General features: G+C 40.3%; 1 protein-coding gene across 6 annotated transcripts; it reads left to right on the forward strand.

The window, feature by feature from the left end:
- Positions 1–351: 351 nt before the first annotated feature.
- On the forward strand, positions 352–19,253 carry REEP2 (receptor accessory protein 2). 6 transcript variants are annotated; one of them, XM_068206295.1, is made up of 10 exons: positions 425–490; positions 827–899; positions 2,918–2,975; positions 4,791–4,867; positions 6,075–6,143; positions 6,358–6,478; positions 7,055–7,168; positions 7,516–7,663; positions 7,946–8,103; positions 10,029–19,253. In XM_068206295.1, the coding sequence occupies exons 3-10, from the start codon at positions 2,925–2,927 to the stop codon at positions 10,101–10,103; spliced, it is 813 nt and encodes a 270-aa protein (XP_068062396.1). In that variant the 5' UTR covers positions 425–490; positions 827–899; positions 2,918–2,924; the 3' UTR covers positions 10,104–19,253. The 6 variants fall into 6 exon arrangements, with proteins under 6 accessions (XP_068062394.1, XP_068062395.1, XP_068062398.1 ...); XM_068206296.1 differs by having other exon boundaries at positions 435–494; XM_068206293.1 differs by lacking the exon at positions 2,918–2,975 and having other exon boundaries at positions 352–490.
- The last annotated feature ends 912 nt before the right edge of the window (positions 19,254–20,165 follow it).

A 20,165-nucleotide genomic window follows, 5' to 3' on the forward strand; every position in this document is an offset into this window, starting at 1 on the left:
GCATGCAATAGCTGTTGGCTTGATTTCCCTGGAGGAGGGAAGATGGCTTCTTCTGTGGTCTCTCTTACTCTGTTCTCCCAAGTGCCCGTGATCTCAATTCAGCACTCTCCTGTAATTTTCCTCACATTGCGCATGTTGCTTCTCTGCCATCGTTCCAGCAACGCCACTTGCCTACTTCGCCGCTGCCGTTCCGCTGGCGTGGCTCCGTTCCCGGCTTCCCGCCGCACCTTCCGACGTGGTGCGAGGGCACGCGGAGCTTTCCCCCAGCGGGAGGCGGGCAGCGCGCCTCGCGGGCTTCCGCAGCGCGGCTGGATGCTCGGGGCCTTGCGGCCTCTCCCTCCGCCGCGTCGGCTCCTCCCATGCGAGCTCACGGGGCGGAGCTGCTCTTGCTGCAGGAACCTGCCCTTTAAGAGCCGCCTCCTGCCGCTGCTCAGCCCTGAGCCGCGCCCGGTGCCGCCATGGTCTCCTGGATAATCTCCCGCCTCGTGGTGTGAGTGCGTGCGGCCGGAGCGCGGGGAGGTGTGGGCCGCTGCGCGGGGCCCTTCCCCGGTGGTCCCTCGGGGGCCGCGGCCCAGAGCGGGGCTCTGCCGGTGGCGTCAGTGCTGCCCCTCGGGGCCCCACGCCCGGGAAGGGGCGGCTGCGGCCGCAGACGGGCGGGTTCGCGCGGGCTGCTGTGGCCCACGGGCGGTGCCGCGGTGAGAGCGGCTGAGCCCCGCCCGGAGACCGGCATTACGCCGGCACCGGCATCCCGGGGGGAGTGCCCGCCACTGCGGCCGGGGACGGTGCGGGGCGTCGCGAGGCGCTGAGGGGTCTGTTCTTTTTGTAGGCTGATCTTCGGCACCCTCTACCCCGCGTACTCCTCCTACAAGGCCGTGAAGACGAAAAACGTAAAGGAATATGTGAGTACGGGCTCGCTGTGCCGACGCAGCGCCCGCCTCGTCCTTCGCGGCCGCCTCGCAAGCCCCCGGCCTGCCCCCGGGACGATGGCGCTCCGGCTCGGCAAGGGGCTCGGGTCAGCCAGGCCGCCCGAGCAGCAGCTCCAGTCGTCTCTGGAAAAGCTGCCAAGGATGGGTGCTTACTGAAATGGGAGGTTTCAACCCGTAAATGTGGGCTGTATTTTCTCAGGAGATGCTGAGTGAGGAAGGGAAAGTGGGGGAAGCACTGCGGTCTGGAAGCATATGAAAGTCCAGGACAAGCTCTTTCTTGTAACTTTATCCTTACTTTGTGTCATTTACTGCTTTTTCAGTACTACTTTTGTTTTCTTCCAAAGGGTTGAATAATCCTGCTTGGTTTGTGGCTTCCTATCAATTTTGCTTGCGATCAGTGTCTTACATTTTTACATTGGTCAAAACTTCATTCTCCTTTCCTTATGGAACTGTTTCCCTCTCTCTGTCTACACCGTTGCTGCAATTACCATATTTAAAATACCAGATTTTTTTGGTAAGGTAGTGTGTTGCCTTCTTACAGAAGCTATGTTCTAAGTGGATCAGTTGAGACAAGACCTACCATGTGGAAAAGTATGGCATTAATTTTTGGGTTTTGTTTAATGATTCAATGGTATCGATTTCCTGAAGTAGTTAGTCTGGGTTGCTGCAGCAAAGTGGTTCAAGAAAATTTATTTGAACTGCTAAAACTTACATATTAATTATTTTTCCTTGAGAGGACTGCATCAGAAATAAGCAGTTAGATGCTGAACTGCCATCTGTCTAATTCACTTACATTTGAAGCCCTTCTTCTCAACACAAGTGGAAAGACAGGAGAAAACATAGCAGAAGGGTCCATGTCTGTTCAAATTGTTCTTCATGTGAAAAGTCAGCAGAAAATTTGAATGCTGTACTGCCCGTTTTCAAATCTAGCTCTTTTTTGTACTACTGCTTGCTCATAGTGCTTAAGAACCAACATTGGTTAGGGTTTGGTGGTGGAGAAAGGTCTTAGAGGTGTATCAGTGCTAAAGTGGTGTATTGAAGCTTGACTTGACACAGACAAAGCTACCACAAACAGTTCGTCAGTGGCATCAGAGTACAGTGCAAATTTACTGTTCTCTACCACCATGATAAAAATTCAGGATAAATCCTTGAGCAGTTGTGGCAAACTACTTCTAGTAGCTCAGATTGTCCTAAAAGCAATTTCTTTCTTTTTACATGTCGTCTTCAGCATTGGTCAAGTCTATGTTCCAGTTATGCTTTTGCACTTGCTGAATTCATTTAGGTTCTTGGTGCAAGTTGGGGAGACTATATATGTACCTGAAGCTGTCATCATCATGGTGAGCAGCAAATGACTCCTGACTCCTTTATAGTGAATTGAAAAAAAAAATGCAGCCTCATTCAACCCACAGTTTTGGAAGGTGTTTATAATCTGTCATAAGAAAAAAAATAGGGCTTCTTCCCATCTGCTTTCTACTCTTTTCATTTCTGGTCATCTGGAGGGACTTCTAAAACTAAAAGTAGGATCCTTCTAGTTTGTTTAGGAGCCATACTTCTTTTTTTCCTGGACTTCAGAGCATAGGTTGAAGGTTGCCAGAAGGAGACAAGAGACAAGAGACCCGTGTCCAGTATCAAAGATGTGAACATGAAGTTTATTTAAACAGTAACAAAACAATGTTTTCTGTTGTCAGTTCATGCTCCCGAGCATTCTGTTAGCAGAGTGAAAAATAAGCACTAAGCTTACACTAAGGCTGGCTACAGTGACCCCTTTTGAGTGACATCTACTAATATATGTAAATGCAATAGTTTTCACCAAGTAAAAGCAGACACTGTAAATTCATTGCTTTGTATTTAATCCCATTTAGAGACAAAATGTCAGCCAGAGATCAATCAGGATCCTTTTTTGAATTCTTTCATCAACTCCCACCTAATCTCTTGGATAGAAAAGTATCTTCTGCACAGTTTGTCATCTTATTATTCACAACCTTTTCCAGATGTTTCATGAAGATGAGCAGCACAGATCTCAACACTGATTCCTGTGGGATTCCACTGGTAACTTTCCTCATTGTGAAAAGTGGCCATTTACTTTTATCCTTTGTTTCCTTTTTTCAACCAATTGTTAATCCTCAATAGTCCCTTCATTTTTATCCCTGACGATTTTGTTTAAGTGTTTGTACAGACCTGTTAGAAACTATTTAGAAACTTCATATACCCTTGCCCTGTAAGGAAAGCACTATAGCTAGCACAGTCTTATGGAAGCCTAAGAGTTCTGCTACACTTGGTGAATTTTTTTTTTCTGAAAAAAACCATAATCTTCATTTTGTTATATAAATGTAGGTACTTGCTAATTGATTTACTGATGCATAGGTTTTCTGAAATCTCTCACCCTTTTGGATCGCTTTTTGCAAACTTAGATTTATCATTATTCACACAAGAGCTTCATACACGAGCTGATTCATGTTACTGCACCAAGGACTTAATCATTCTTTTTGAAAACTTGCTTTAGATCAGCTGAACAACACTTGGTCTTGTCCAAACTGATGATACAAGAGAAAAAAAAAAAAAAAGGCAGAAGAGGGCAATACAGTACAAGTTTTTGATATTTTCTGTTGTGAAAGAGAGAGTTTGCAGTGAAGTGGAAATAATTTGGATTACTAACCACTATCTTCTAAACCATTCACTGTGTTAGAGCAGCTGGAGGCAGATTAATTTTCTTTTATGAGAAACTTGTGGAGGATCTTTCAAGAACAAATCACCAAATTTTCCAACACATGCAAGGTTGGGGAAGTACCTGCTTTTATAGTATTTGCTGTAACAAGGATTGTCAACATGTCATTATTATATGAACATAATTGTTCATGTAATTTTAATAGATTGATAAATGTATGGACTTAATAGGTGGCATTTCCCTGAATTTAGTTCTTTTTTCCCATTCTTGATGACACTAAGAGTGTTAAATTGCTTTTAATTAAGGTGTCGTTTATTTGCTACTTATGTTCTTTTTTAATTCTCAACAGGATAGAAAACTAGCAATTTCCCTTATAATTCAGCTGACTCCTCTTGAGGAATAAGCTGAATGAATTCTTGGCTTGTAGCTGAGAAGCCAGTTACCAAAACAGCAGTGTGCATCTGTGTTTGTTACAGGGGAATTATTTCGTGCTTTGAAAGAAATACTGCCCCAGATAAGGGTTGTGAGAAAGTAGAGAGATAGATAAAAGGCATCCAAATGTGTCATAATAGTACATACATCTACTCTAAACCTTAAATAAGAAGATTAGGTTGATGTGGCATGTTCTTTGCTTCTTTACCTCTCTCAGGGAGCCTTTATTTAAAAAGAAAAAATAATTGCTTGTGTGATTTCTGGGAGTCATGATTAAGGCAAAGAATGTTTACTAGTGAGTTAGCACAAAATAATATGTTTCTTGGCTTGTTGTTTTTCTTTTTTCCTAAGGAAAAACTTTACATCAGGAAAATACAGGGCTGCAGCTGAAACTTAAACTTTTACATATGTGTGTGTATATATATATTTTTATGGTATTCATGATATACGGAAGAGTGTAACTTCTTAAAGTGAACAGATAAATCCTTTTGGATAGGTCAGTTGGAACCTTAACGCTGTTGCACTATAATGTTGCTCCAAGGCATGCATTCATCCATGTATCTGTATGTGTTTATTTAGAGCACAGTAATCCTACATGTTTTCTCAGACCAAAATGTGCCATTTAGTATGTGTCCATTACAGATTATATATGCCTTCTTTTTGAATCTGTCTTAATGTGTGGAGATGAGTCATTTATACTGAGAAGACATTTTACTTTTTTTTTCTGGGTTTTGATGTATGTCCATTGAGTGACTGCTCTTTTGCAGGTGAAGTGGATGATGTACTGGATTGTGTTTGCCTTTTTCACCACTGCAGAAACACTCACAGACATTGTTCTTTCTTGGTGAGTTCCTTAGTGGCATGTTGTGGGGTTTTTTTGGTTTGGTTTTTTTTTTTTTTTTTTTTTTTTTTGTTATTGCAGTGTCTTTGTTTTGGTTTTTTGCCTTTTTTTAAGCAGAGAGGAGAAGTGTTACAATGCTAAGAAAATAAACTGTGTCTCCTTTAGGAGTTTTCAATCCCTGTGAAGAGTTAGCAACTTTCTAGATACTGTGAGTAGAGGCTGCCATCTTAGCTGTTTCAACTAATTTGCTTGGAAAGTTAGGGTAAATGTACAGTATCTGTAAAAGGATCTTCATCCTTTCATAACTTGAAATATTGCTGAGAAGCTGTTAATGTGAACTGGTACAGTTTGAAAAATGATAGTCTAAAAGACACCTTAAAAATGGTAGAAGGAAGGGATCTATTTTGCTTTGACAGCCTTTGATGTGGAAGAACAGATTACATGCATGTTGGTGCTGTGAGTGGTTTGCATGAAGAACTTCGCTTTCACTAGGAAGGGTGGGGCAGACTGGAATAGAAGGAAGCAGGTTCTTACTCCATTCAGTGCTCTGTGTCATGCTTGGCAATATGGAGGCCTCCAAAAATTACAATTCATTGTTACAGGGCTTCAGCTGAACCTTTGAAACGGGGTATCTTCAGTGGCCTCATTGCTTTGGTGTTTGAGCTTTGCATACATCTCTGAAACAATGTTAGTCAAGAGTTTCATCTTCTGAAGAGTCATGAACTAGTATACATGCCTTACAAAAGTGCTCAGCAGCTTTGTTTCTATCTGCATAAAATCTGAAAAGCAGACAAAGATCGAAAAAGTATAAGAACTTCAGCTTATTCACATAAAGGACTTCTGAAAACTTCTGAAGTTTCTTCCTACTAATTGAGTCGGTAGAGAATTTGCATTCACTTTTTTCAATCTCTGCTATCATATCTTCACAGACTTTATTAGTTAAGGGTTAGAGAGGACAGGCATACCTTCTGCCTGCTCTTTTTCATTTACACTGGCCTTTGCTTTTTTGTCTTATCTGTGGAGTACCTGTTGGAAGTCTCAGAAACAGCCATCAGCTTTAGCAGGAATGTGACATTATTAAGATACGTAGTTGAAAATTTTGGAAATTGAGAACGGAAGCTAATGTAATATTAATATCCAGTGGATGCTCTCTGAAGAAACTTCAGAATGATGAGAGTAGCTGTCAGATTGTAATTTGGTGTGTTTGCAGGGCTGAGAGATGCCCTGTTTATGGAGTTTTCATGGCTATGGATGAAAGACTAAATGATACTCGAAGAAGGTATGTCCTAGGATTCTAAAAAGGGTTCTCCTTTTCTGACCTGAATAATTGATTCTCATGTTTCTAAGCCTTTACCTTGCCTACACTCTTTCTGCCTGTGCTGCTCTCTGCTAGTTATCTCCATCTGTCTCTGTGCTGATCTTGATTCCAGTTCTCCATCTTTCTCTCTCTTCTTCTTCTTTTTTTTTTTTTTTTTCTTTCCTCTTTCTCTCAGGTTTCCCTTTTATTTCGAGCTGAAAATTGCATTTGTGATTTGGCTGCTCTCCCCTTACACCAAGGGCTCCAGTGTCCTCTACAGGAAGTTTGTGCACCCAACGCTCTCCAATAAGGAGAAGGTACTTGCTTGTTGTTGGAAGAAACTGACCTGTTTGGGAACCGACTGATTTCTAATTCAGTTATGCCACAATAAAAATTTAAATCAGTGAATCTTACTTGTGCTGACCTTAGTGAATGTAGAATGATTCTGTGTCTGACAATGATGTCATATTGCAGCTTACTAAAGATTGCAGTATAGCCAATAGTTTGCCTAATGCTTAGAAAGCATGTTTGTCTAACCCAGTACATGAGCCGTGTCATGAGCCCTTACAGTCACTGTCAGTAGTTAAGCCTTTTGAATCACAATAGGAGGAGCATGTTCTGTAGCCAGTCTGTTTTTTTCCCATTGTTGGTATAAGCAACTGCTTTGTTTCAGTTGTTGTAATTTGGAAACAGCATACTGTATTTTAAAACTGCATTTACATGCTTTCTGTAATTAGCAGAGAAACTCAAGTTATGTGATCAGTGACACCTGATGCTAGTAGCCTGAAGAAAAGAGTGTCCAGATGAGCTTTGTGTTTTTAAGGGTGATGATGGGGAAACTGATCATGTTTATAACAAGCAACTAAATGCCACATTCCATGTTGCATTCCTAGGAAATTGATGAATACATTACTCAGGCTTGTGACAAGAGCTACGAAACCATGATGCGAGTTGGCAAGAGAGGGTTAAACCTTGCTGCTAATGCAGCAGTTACTGCAGCTGCAAAGGTAATGCAATGCCTTCTGTAATATTCATGAATTCTCCAGCAGTTTATTTTTGTGTACCAGCAGTTAGGTGCTGTGGGTCTGTTAGGGATACTAGTACTTGTTTGGCAGCAATCTACTTTTCCTTCCTTCCAGTTTGTCCTGCAGTTAATCCCATCCTTTGACTTAGAAAAAGTAGAGGCGGAGTGGAGTGGATTTTGCTTAACCTCTTACGTGTTGTTTTCCCTTCTCTGTTTTTTTCAGAGTACCCTAGTGGGGAATAGGGCATCTTTGCTCCACTTCTGAATGAATGATCCCGTGTGAGATGATCTTGGTGAGGTGCCTTTCACCCTAATTTTATGTCCTCTTAGGGCCAGGGAGTTTTGTCTGAGAAGCTTCGAAGTTTCAGCATGCAGGATCTCACTCTGATCCGAGATGAAGATACTGTGCCTATGCGAAGCCGTGATCCACAGCTGCACCCCTCTGGTGCGAGTCTTCTGGAAACTATTGAAGACTCAGGTACAGATCACCTGCTGGGCCATTGTATGAGACCTCGGCTGGTGAGCCAGGAGGGCTTCCCTGAGCCTTGGCTCTCAAAAAGGAGTACAAGATTTGTAAATTATCTGGGAGAAGTTGCATTGTCTTCCCTAGAGCCTCCTCATGTAATATACATCTCTGTACTTATCCCATAATCATTATTCAGGATGGTCTCTTTGTCATGTGTTCCTTGAGGATGGGCCATTTTAAACCTCATGAGATTCTTTAGAAGTAGTTGCTAAAACTTTTGCTCTTATTCCTTAGCTTCCTGTTACTCCTCAGGAGAGGAGAGCAGTGTGGCACATCGGTCTAATGGAACCCCATCAGATACTAGAACAGACCCATCAGATGAAGATGCAGGAGACAAACTTCCTAAACGAACCCAGAGTCTCAAAACTCCTAAAAAGGTGATGAAAGCTGAAGTGAGTTGGTGTATAGATAATTTCCAGCACTGACATTGATGTGTGAGCTTGGTTGGAAGGCTCTAGCTTTAGAGTCTCAGCATTTAGAAGATGTATATCTAAATTTTGTTGGACTGTCTTTTCTAGTTGAGTCCTACATCAGAGGACTTGTCGTCTACTTGCTATACTTGTCTCTAGATTTTAGATTTTTATCATGCCTGTAAGCCTCTGTCATAAGCCAGAACCCAGCTTTTCTTTCATTTGGGTTTTGTATTGAAGAGTGGAGCATTAGGAGAGAGGATATTATCTACAAAACACGTTAAAAATACCTATCTGCTACAGTCTGAATACATAATAGTGACATTTATCCCTGGGACAGACACTTTCTCTTAATCTAAATGCAGCAGTTGTGTACCCTCTTAGGCCTCCCTTGACTTCTATGCATTAGATATGGGAAATTACACCAGTCCCCACCTACCCCATTCCTGGAGTTTTTTCTCATAGTTTGAGTAACTAATGATTGTTCAGTTGTCTCCTTATGTTCACGTGGTGATTCAAGGTATTTACAGCCATTCAGATGGGACATGAGATGCCTGATTTTTTATTATTAAAATAAACTATACACAAAAGTAAATGCAGTTGCGCCTAAGAATCACGTAAGCTTAGCAATCTTTTTTCCAGGTGTGTTTTGTAGAAAATGCTTTTTCAGGTGCTGCTTTCCAGGTCTTGACGCTTGCTTGAGTGTTTCTTATGGTTTGCTTTGTACATGATAAAATGCTTCTCCCTTTTTATGAAGTTGGGGTCCTATTTGCTTGATTCAACTTGGACTTCTAATGTTATTAATTTTATCTAAGATAAAGAATGCTATTTAACTGACTCACATTGTCAAGCTATTCAGGCTAAATATTAAATAGTTTGAAGGAAAGTAATTGCTAAGGGCATGATTTTAAGTTGTACTGTTAACTTGATTTTACAGAGTACAGGAAGCCTTTGCATGTGCTTAAGCGCTCCTTGTAAAAGAATCACAGAATAATTGAGGTTGGAGGGGTTCCCTGAATTGGCCCAGTTCAAACCCACTACTCGTGTAGAGCCAGTTCCCAGGACCAGGTCCAGGTGGCTTTTGATTTTCTCCAAGACTAGACATCTGTGTCCAAAGATGCATTTTAATTTAACTAGGATCTTTCTATGGCTTATTTCTGAGTTGACCCCTCTTTCTTTCTTGTCTTCTGTATTAGACAGGAGCAGGGAAACAAGAGGCTCAAAATTTGAGTGGAAGCTTCCTAGTGAGGACTTTTCAAAGTGAAATTATGAAAAGACAGAAAGAACTCTTCTGCGCTGTTTCTTGTGAATACAGAAGTACTGATAGAGCCCTTTGCAGGCGTACTGGTATTTATGCTCAGATTGTTGGATCTTTGTCCTGGATGTAGGACTTGTAGGAGGTCTTTGAGATCTTTGAGATTGCCAGCCAGGGCTGAATGCATCATAGACGAATAAATGTGCTCTTCTTACCAATATCTAGAATGAAAGACACCAAAGTAAAGCGTGCAAATTAGTTCAGGGTGTTTCTACAGCTTTCAGAGACCTGCACTGGTGATGGAAGTTAGGAAGCAGAAAAGCTAGAACAGTGAAATGTTATGTGAATGTTACCAGTCAGAAATATCTGTGTTTAACCTTTTGTTTGGACAGCTGGCTTTGATTTTACTACTGTACGTACCTTGTTTTGGACTGCCTTTTCCTGGTCGCTATTTGATGGATATGTTGACTGATTTGTTTATTGGAAAAAGAAAAAGAATGGTTAAATAGCCTTTTGAGACAATAGATAACATCAATAGGGTCATGTTGTACTTGTTTTGTCCTATTTTCATTCTGCATTCTTCCATCTTTCTGTTACACATTTAGATGTTAAAATAAATTAGCCTAAGATGCCTCTTTGTATTTCTCCTCAGCTTCCAGTAAGAAGTGTAAAAGCCCGCCCTAAGAAGAAAGCTGCTGGCTCTCTTGCTTCTGGCGAGTCATCGTAAGGCGACTTCCCCCACCCCAGCACCTGTCTCTGTCCTGGGATTTGCCTTTCGCTTTTATGGGGAAACTCTCTAAAGGAAGGGAGCTGAGATTCTTGTACATAACCGATACTGCTTTACAGAGCTCATTCCAAGGCAAGGGGGAGGCTGGGATTCAGAAAGCAGAGTAGAGGATACAAATCCTCAGGAATTTTCTCCTTTTCATCTCTCTGTTGGAGGGAATGCTGATATGTCTGTACATAGCCAGTTGCTTTGGAATTCCCACTGTATAACTCTAGTTGAGAATCTTCGCTGGAAAAACTGACTAGGGTTAGAGACATCCATTGCACAGAAGCTGGAAAAATACTAGACACTGGAGTTCCACAGGGTGGGTGGCTGGCTCTCAAAAATGTCTTATCTTGCTCTGGGTACTCTTCTGCAGCTGTGTGTTGTTAAGAAGTGCCCACCATGAGTCGTATTCCTTAAGAATGGACCGTACCTGAAATGTCCATCTCCTTTGAGAAAGTGACTGAAGTGATGTATGCTGAGTGCTTTTGAACATAAAAGACTGGCTCATGGGAGGCTAATGCTAGATTCCCACTACTCACACTGGAAGATGAAGAGATTGGTTTTTATTTCATTTTTTCTGGAAGGGAGATAATTGGAAAAACTAATTAAGGACATGTGCTGTTACATGCACATTATATGATGGAGTAGGTAGGAGTTACTGTTGAGAAGGAAAGTTTGGCATCTCTTAAGATTTTTGCTCTTTTTGAAACTCCTTGAATTTTATTTCAGGTTCTAATGCTCACTTTGACTCCTATGAGAGCATCAGAATGACGTGAGTCCCATGCCGTAAGTCTCATGCAGTTCCATGGCAAGCATATTTGCTTTGCCCTTTAGTGGTTGAACTCATGTCATTGTGTTGCTTGTTACTTCAGACAAATTCTTTTATTCTAGCAGATGTATGGGGAAAATCTTGTCTCAAAAAAGTCTGTGGGCATACTTGAGAATTTCAGAAGCCCTCACCTCTCAGCTCTACGAGAGTCAGTCCTCAGGACATGAGAACTGAAACAGTTGGTTTATTAACACTTGAGTTCCTCTAACTTCAGGATTTCGTTTATGGGGGATAAAAAGCAGGCACTAGGGCACAATACTGGTTTATACTGATTAATCTGTCCTCTTGCTTCATCCTGCTGCAGCCCTTGCACAGATTGTCTGTCTGACATGTGCCGTGCTTATCAGTGTCCTGAGACTCGAGCAATACTTAACACTTGGGACAGAAAACTACAAGGCATGTAGAATATGTATTGTGGGAGGGAAATTGTAGTGCTGCAGAGAAAATTTGCATAATGCCAAGCCATACTAGTCTCTTGAACATTGTTAAGGAGAGATCCCCTGTACACATGCCATCTGAGCCAGTGAAAATTTATGAGTAGGGTTCTTGTTATCAAGATCCATAATGAAGGTGCACCATTATAGACATAGGTATCTGAATGAATACTTGATGGTCTTAATTTTCACTGAAATTAGTTATCATAGGAACCTAGCTCCTACATGCAGGTGTTTGTGTCCCATACTTTTGTTGTCATATTTCTGAAATTACACTGAATTCTTCACAGAGCCCAGTATGTTGCTGTTGACAAGGTACAGAAGCACTTCTGCAGCTAATGCTCTAAGTATTTCTGTCCTAGAGAATAGCCTTTCAAAAGTTCATAAACTTGAAGATTAGGACTGAATTTTTTTCTTGTTTTCCATTGTCTTGGTAGCAAATTGTTTACTATTGAATTGACCAGTTACTTCAGGAAGCCAGTTCAGTTGAGTTTACTATTTTTTGTAGCTTTTAAAAATTTAAACTTTACAGTCCATGTTAGAAACTTGCATCTTGTCAGAAATATTTGTCCTAAATGATCCACAAGGCCTTATCCAGAAGCCAGTAGAAAATCCTTGATTTGGTTCTGCGTTTCATTTAAAAAAAACAATTATTTTGTTCTTTTTCAATTTATTAGCAAACTTCATATTCATGTCTTACTAGCACATGCAAATGCACGTCCTGAAGCAGGAATACTTTGTTTCCAAAGGAAATTCCTCTCTCCAGACAACAGATAAAATCTTTCATGGTTATGTGGAAGATCCAGTTGTGAGGAATTGCTGTCCTAGACTTTACTGAGCAAGAGAGAACCATTGTTCTCTATATACAGAGTATGTCTATGACCGTTATGACCGTGTTTCTTGATTTTTTTTTTTTTTTAATTGTGCATAGCAAATTATTTATGTAAATCATTGTGAGGGACTTGATTTGGAAGCCAAGTCTCCCCTTGTGCTGATCGTCTTGCCCTTTCCTTGTGCATGCACTGTGATATTCTACGGTTACTGGGTTTCCACAGAGCGACTTTCCAGAATCTTCTCTAGAATCCATTTATTTGTAGTGGCTTTTCTGCTTTGAGGCACAGGAAGAATTTCTGAAGATTCAGTTCCGGTATTTGGATTTATCTTTGTCTTCCTGAGCTGGGGCCTGTGCTAAGTAGCTTTTACTTAGCATTGATGCTTGATGTCATTAGCTTGTGGGTAAATATGGGTCAGTTTTACTCTGACTTTTGTTTATATAGAGGAATTTCCTTTTGGTTGCAAGAGGGAGTCTACAGTAGAGTCAGGGACTATCTAATGTGTGATATGAAGCTGATGATGTCAAGCAGCAGAACTTACCCACAGCAAGACCAATGTCTTAGCGTGGATACTCTTTTCTTCTTCTAGTACAAATGTGACTGCTAGATTGTGCTTTGTTTGATCAAAGCCACTGCAGATCTACCACCACCCACGTGACCTCTTAGTGAGTTTCTAGATGTAGTTCTGCATTGGATGCGCTGTCTTGCATAGAAACTCTTGTTAATGAGAATGCTGAATGTGCTATTGTGATAAAATGCTTTTATCAGCTGCTGTTCAGTGTTTTCAGCAGGAAATGCTGGAACGTAGTTTTTCTTCTGTATCATCTGTGGGCTTCATCATGCAATTAAGCAAATGGTTAAATTTTCACCTAGCAGTAGAACCCTGTTGTGTTTGGTACATGTTCAGAGCTTTTTCCTAATATGCCTGGCCATAGAGAGAAGTGCGGTAACAGAAAATGAAGGTGAGGGCTGAAGAGGGTGTGTGTTAAACTTCATGTGCCTAAAAGTTATCCTAAAATACCTGTACCATGACATACAAAGTTAAAGCCGATGTCTGCCTTTTGAAAAGAAATGTTTTACTTTCATGCTTTGCAGTAGTATGAGTCAGTGCTCTACTGTTGGAAAAGAAAATACTGAAATTTGGTTTCCTGTGTGAGAAACTTAATGATTTGTTGCATAAATGGGAAAAATGTTTTCTTGTTTGGCAGTAATCCTCCGTGGTGGGTAAGAAATGTGAAAATACAGGGGAGACAGCTGTCAGGTTTTAAACCTTTACACTTTACCTAAACATCATTGTTACGTAGTTTTTTAAAATTGAGTTTGTGATTCTCCAGTTTTACATTTCTGGGACTGATTTCCTTTAGACTAGAATGATTTCCTTGGTAGATAGAGCATATATTCAGAGAGGGGTGCTGGTGTTCTTAAAATTGCAAAGCTTGTTCTGGGGAACTTTCACCTTCTCTCATTTTAGTGATTTGATTTCCATTCATTGTGCTTTTGCACTGCTAGACTTTCTTTTATACATCCCTGTTTGAAGTATGACTCCCTCACAATATACTTCCTTGGAAAGCAAGATGTCTAGAGAACCACAACTTTCCAGAAATGGTTATTTAATCTGTGCCATCTTAATCAGCAGGAAATTTAGTGCCTTAGGAGAAAAGTAAGATATCTGTGGAGAACTCTGCTGGTTCTCTGATCTACACATAGCATTGTATTAAGGTGGCTCACAAAGTTAACTGTGAAGTGTCATTGCATGTTTGAGAGCAGCTGTTGAATTGAGCTAATGTTTCCTTTCTGTTTTCCAAAGTTGCATATAATTCTGGAAAGTGTGGCTTGTTCCCTAAGAGAGAAATCTGGGGAAAAAAAAAGTTGTGTTCTAATGGGGACACTGTATTGTCACATTGCTGCTTGCTGGGGAGATGCTGAATGACATCTCTATGTAATTGGTCTGTACTATAGCTTTTCTTGCTTTAGCCACTAGGAATTTGTAATGTGCTGTCTGGCTGAAGCATCTTGTGGTGCTGCTTTGTGAGTTGTCCTCAGAGTCAGAGATGTGAAAAACCAGGAAAGCACTGCAAAGTTTCGTGAGCTTCTAGAACCATAGAGGTGTCAGAGTTGGAAGGGTCCTCTGGGGGTCATCTGCCTCAACCTCGCAACTCAGAACCATCCACTGTCAGTTTTAGTGTGCTATTTCTGGTCTGGAATTTGCGGAGTTTAATGTTTAAGAGCTGATAATATGTGCAGAAATGCATATGCTGTACGGGAACGTGCTTTAGTGTTACCGAGGAGAAATGTTTCCTGGTCACTTTTCATCTGGAGTTTGGCTCTGTTGCAAGACACTGTAAACATAACTCATTCTTATGTTCCTTATAGGTATTGTTAAAAAGCCTAGAGGCCTCAAAAAAGATCTTGAGGTATGTGGAGTAAATTGTGAAAACAGTTGGTTTTAACAGTCAATGGAGACAATAACTGCATGGCAGCTAAGAACCTGTCCTGTGAGATAGATAGATAGATAGATAGCATTAGAGTAGAAAATTACCTGTGTATGGTACAGAGTTGTCCAGTAAATAGTGCTAACTTTCTGAGCCTCAAGCAACGCTTAAACTGTGCATTCTACAGATGAGAGCTTGATTTCTTTTTTGAGCCTGATTCCTTGCTCTGTCTCCCTCCCTCCCTTCCCCCTTTGCATCCCCCTGCCCCCTCATCCCTTTCAAACTGGGCTTGAGCTACATACACTGAGATTCTTCAAACTTTCATCCCTTCAGAACAATAAAGTTTTACCTCAGCAGGCAACTGATCTGCAGGGAGGACCAGATGAATATCAAGTATCTCTCATCACTTCTGTATATGTGTTACGCTGGATAAGCACTAGCAGGAAGCTTCCGAGGATACGTTTGCCTGGGAAATTCTACCCTCTGCCCCCTGCCAAAGCCTGCATTTTTAGGTGAAGCAAATGCTGGGCTTAGCTACGCTCATATACACAGTTATCTGTAGAATCCCACAATTCAATGTCAGAATTTCCAGTGCTCTATTTCTGATGATGTCAGGAATTAAAATAATACAAAGTGAAGAAACAGTGGCAAATTGGTGGGTTTTTTGGGTTTTATTTTTGGGTTTTGTTTTTGGTTTTTTTGTTTTTGTTTGTTTTTTTTTGTTTGTTTGGTTTTTTTTGCAACTTTGCGGGTAAATTTAGGTCATTGCTATTTATATGCCTAAAATCTTTGCCTAAAGCTCCTTGCAAGCTGTTACTTTCTTGCTCTCTTTCTGAGCTCCTGTTCTTCTGTGAATTGGTTATGTTTTTTATGTTTACTCTTATTAAGCAAGGGCTGTCTTCCATTTTACTGACTGTGGAGACTTGAAGTATACTGTATTAGAGCTGTAATTTAGCCTTTTTTTGTTATTCAAACCTATGACCTAGATTGATACATGTAACTGGTATAACAAGGCCTAAGGCTAGATTCCCAGGTGGAATGTAAGCATCTATTGCAAATAGCATAGTTTGACGCATTTCCCTTTTCTTGCAGTGGATTCTGGCTGAAATGTGCTTACTGCAGACCCTTTGGACAAGAGCATTCTGTCAGCATTTAACCAGATAATGTTAGAAGTAACATTTATGGGAATAATGCAAAAATAAGTGAGCACTAAAGGAGCAAAAGGTCAAGTTTTCTGTAATAGATAACGGTCTGAGACTACGTAAAACACTAAAGTGTTTCTGGCAGCAGTGGAAATGCACTGCTATACTGACTTACAAAGGTAGGGCATTCAGTCATGGTCTTTGTAGCAGGTTTGGGAGGAAAGTTAGTCTGGATGGCAAGCATATAAAGTTTTACATACCAGGGAACTAAGTTTTTATCACAAGTAATGCTTAGTAACTTACTAAAAAGCAAGAAGTCAAAAAATTTGACTAAAATTCTAAAATGGAAAGAAATTTTCGTGATGGTCAAACCTAGTATTAAATGTAAACTCTCTGTATTCGTGTTGCTGCCTTATTTGGGAAAGCACTGCATTAATGAACTCCATTTCTGACTCCTCTCTTAGATTATTTCTGGAATTAATCTCAAATTAGAGATGCTTGGGTTTGACTCAGCATTTTAACGCCGAAGTCCCTGTTAGCACAGTGCTGATCTAAAGGCAGTACGAAACTAGGAGGGTTGTGAATTACTTTTTGTCCACTAGAGGGTATGAGCAGAGAGCAGAGACACGTCTCATAACAGTTAGTTCAGTTATGACAGTTGAACAGCAATATTTCCGAGGTATGAGTGAAGGTCCTCCTTGGAGGTGAGGGAGAAAACAAGGTGGGGCTTTAACGGTGAAATATGAAATAATACTGCTGCTAACCTCTGACTGAAAAGGCTATTCTGGGCATTCTAATTGAGCCACTATCCAGTGAGGCTTGCTGAGACAATAGTGTTACAGAATAACTGTCCGCACTTTTTTTTGTTGTTGTTGTTCTACATTCAAACCATTTTATAGCTGTAGGAAGCAGCTCTGAAAATGGCAATATTTGTGATTTCCCCATCATCCCCACAGCCCTCTTCCCCCCTGCTGGCTTTTGCAATTAACCAATTGCTGTGTGTTGCTCTACTTTATACTCTGAATTTTAGTAGTATTTCCTGGTAAGGATGAGTGTTTTCTTTCAGCTGAATCTATTTTCTGTGAAAAGAGAAGCAATTTTAATCTAAAAATACAGATGTATCTAATGTTACTATGGTAATTTGTGACCATGGCAACAGAGAGTTAGCATTCTGAAGAACAGACACAGATTCAGTTGATTTTTTGGTTGGTTGGTTTTTTGGTGGGTTTTTTGGGTGGTTTTTTTTTGTTTTGTTTTTTGGGGTTTTTTTTGTTTTGTTTTTTGTTTTTTTGTTTTTTTTTTGTTTTTTTTTTTTTTTGTTAAGTCAATGACCTAATAATTGGTGCACACATTTCACAAAATGAACTTGACTATTCATATTTGTTAACCATACAGGATGATATGGGTCCAAGGGATTTTGACATTAATACATAGAAAAGCTGATGTTAGAACATAATGTAACAGTATGAGATTCTTTCCAATGTTGAGAAATTCTTTTATTTGCAACAGCATAGATGGAGATTTGCAGACTGAAGGAGGATCCAGGACATACCAGGAGGTTTCTGTAGGAAAGAGAAATAGAATCTAGAATAGTCCTGGGGATTCTTCGATGTCAGACTTTGGGGGAAGAAACAAGAAGAATAAAATATATTCAATATGTTTCTATTTTCCCATCATATGATCAGCGTTAGGTAAACCAACACAGTGCTTTTGGGCAGGTGCTAAATTTCAAGTACGAGTTGTGGATTGCCCTGACACGTCCCATCCCAAAAGCATGTAGTGCATTCTACAAAACATTTAGTAATGATTCAAACAGTTATAAGAAATTAACTTATTACTGAGGGAGGTAGGAATGGGCTTTTTTGGGTAAGCCATGTATGTAGTGTATTTATCTCTGCCAGTATAGAGCTAACATAAAGGCTCTCTACTGTCAGCACTCAATGTTGGTTTTATAGGAAGTGTGCTGATATAAGTTTAGCCAAGGCCAAACCACAGATTTTTTTCCAAGCTTTTCCTTTTTTCTAGGCTCTGCTGGGGAATCTAGCAACTGAATGGAAATTACAACATTGCTGCTATCACTTGCTTATTTGGGGCAATGAATATATTGAATTAAATAGAATTAATCAGCATTTAATAGCTTAATTTTTGTAAAAGCCAGCTGTTATGACCATTTTGTATTTACCACAAGAATACAGTAACTGATGCATGAAGCCATTGTAGTGCAGGAAGGCTATTACCTCTGAAAAGGGAAAGCAGAGAAAAGGCCAACACAAATGGAATTGGTTCGGCTAGTGCAGTCTCCTGTCTCTGATACTGCTCAGTCTGTTTGATGACCAGAGGGTAGTTTGGAATTAAACACGCATTGGAAAATGCCTCATTATGATAATGTCACCTTTTTACCGATGTGGTGAAGCACAGTGGTATTAAATGACTGGGTTAATGGAGTTTTCCTAAGAGGAGGAGTTGTTGGAATTCTGTCACTAATTTTTGTAGTCATTAAGGTTGGTCACTTGCTGCAGTATAATGACTTAAATGTACAAAACCTAAGTCTTGTGTTGTGATTTCTTTAATACCCAGACTCTTCTTAGGTATCATTTAACATTCTCTTTTTTGAAGTGCCTATTTTAAAGAGCCCATTGCTTATCTTCCATTTCTAAACAGAGTATAATACAAAAGGTTTTATCAATGCAGATGTGCTTTCATTCCACAGGGTGGCAATTAGTCCTTATTTCTCTTCTCAATTATTTTGACATTTCCACTAGAAGTGGCTTTCCCGGCTAAGTTCCCTTCTGACGTGTCAGAGTCATACACATGGAAAGACAGCCCTTCTGCTAGGGTTAAAGAGTATTTGGAAAAGCTTATTTTACTATATCTATTCAGGCTGTATCAACTTGCTGAAGATTGCTGGTAAGACTAAAAAAGCATCATCTAAGGACTAAATTATGAACACTACATCTTACTGCTGTCTCATGTGGGTCTCTCTGGTAAGTGGTACTCCCAAGGACAACTGATCTCAAGTCTATGATGGCACCTCTAAAGAAAAAGTTGCTGTGATAAGGTTTAGTTATTGATGTAGGTGGGGGTAGAAAGGTTCTGGAGGTTATTTATTCACTTTTTATTTCCAGTTTATTTTGACAGATAAATGTCTCAGATGCTTTGAATTGAAATCTACATGTGTCATCAGAATAGACTTACAGATTTATTAGTTGAAAGTATGGCTTTTCGTTCTTTGCTAGTGAGTTTACATACCTTTCTTCCCCCTCATGCCCCCGTTTCTTGCTACTGCTGCCTGTGGATATTATTTTTTAAAATGCTGTTTTGTTATCTTTTCAAATTGTGCTCCTAAGTCATTATATTTTATCTTCATGTCTTATGTGTTTAGTCTTCTGCCTTTCCCCCACTTCATTGTTGAATGAATAAATATATGAAAATGAACACGGAGTCCTGCTGTTTCTGCTATGCAAAAATAAGGCAAATATTGGGAATCTGGTTTGTCCTGGCATTATACAGGAACATAAATGTTCCTCACTCTCAGGGTGTGTCCGCTTTCTAGCTGTTAACTCAGGACTTGGACTCATATCACAAGTGTATTTGTTAGGTGGCCTTTTGGTTCCTGCAGAATAAAATACTGTTGCTGTTAAGCATCTAGGAGACCTACCTGGATTGTAATTGCAAATAACTTTTGGGGAGGACAGAGGTTGGAAAGCATTCATATGTGCAAAGTTAGAGAATGGTAAATATCTTTTTCTCGGTCCATGTGCAGAAGCACAAATGTTTAATCAGTACTACATAGCTGCTATACCTAGGCATGAAACATTAGAGTGGTCAGGAAATAATAATTGTCTTGCAGAACAGGTAGCAAGAACTCGGCTTACTTACTGGAAAACCTGTGGTACATACTACAGGCAGAGGGTATGTGAAATTAAAAGGTAAAATTGGGCTGTGAGAGGAATTTTCTGTAGCTATTAGTAACAGTTGGTCTTCCACAGACCCAGCTAACAGGTAAACTGGGTAGTTGGGAGCTAGCAGTTGCAGTGGCTGGGATAAGAGAGGAAGTCAGCTAGCAGGGTTCTAGTGGTACCTCTATACTTGGTGTTTTGGATAACATAAGTCTGAAGCTGATGACCTGTGGTCTCTAACTGGAGCTTCATAACAGTAGTAACGGACTGAGTCTCTGTTTTGGATTGAGTTTAAATCCTTTTTGGCTTTGAAATTCAGCTTAGCTTTTTTTTTTCCTCCCCAGAGTAGACTCTTGGGTAGGTGGAGCTTTTCTCTTTCTACCCCCATGCTGTCAGTTTTTCCTGCCAATGCAATGGATCAAAGAGTCATAGATTGTATTGAGTTGGA

Source organism: Anomalospiza imberbis, chromosome 15, assembly GCF_031753505.1.
Source record: "Anomalospiza imberbis isolate Cuckoo-Finch-1a 21T00152 chromosome 15, ASM3175350v1, whole genome shotgun sequence".
Taxonomy (NCBI): domain Eukaryota; kingdom Metazoa; phylum Chordata; class Aves; order Passeriformes; family Viduidae; genus Anomalospiza; species Anomalospiza imberbis.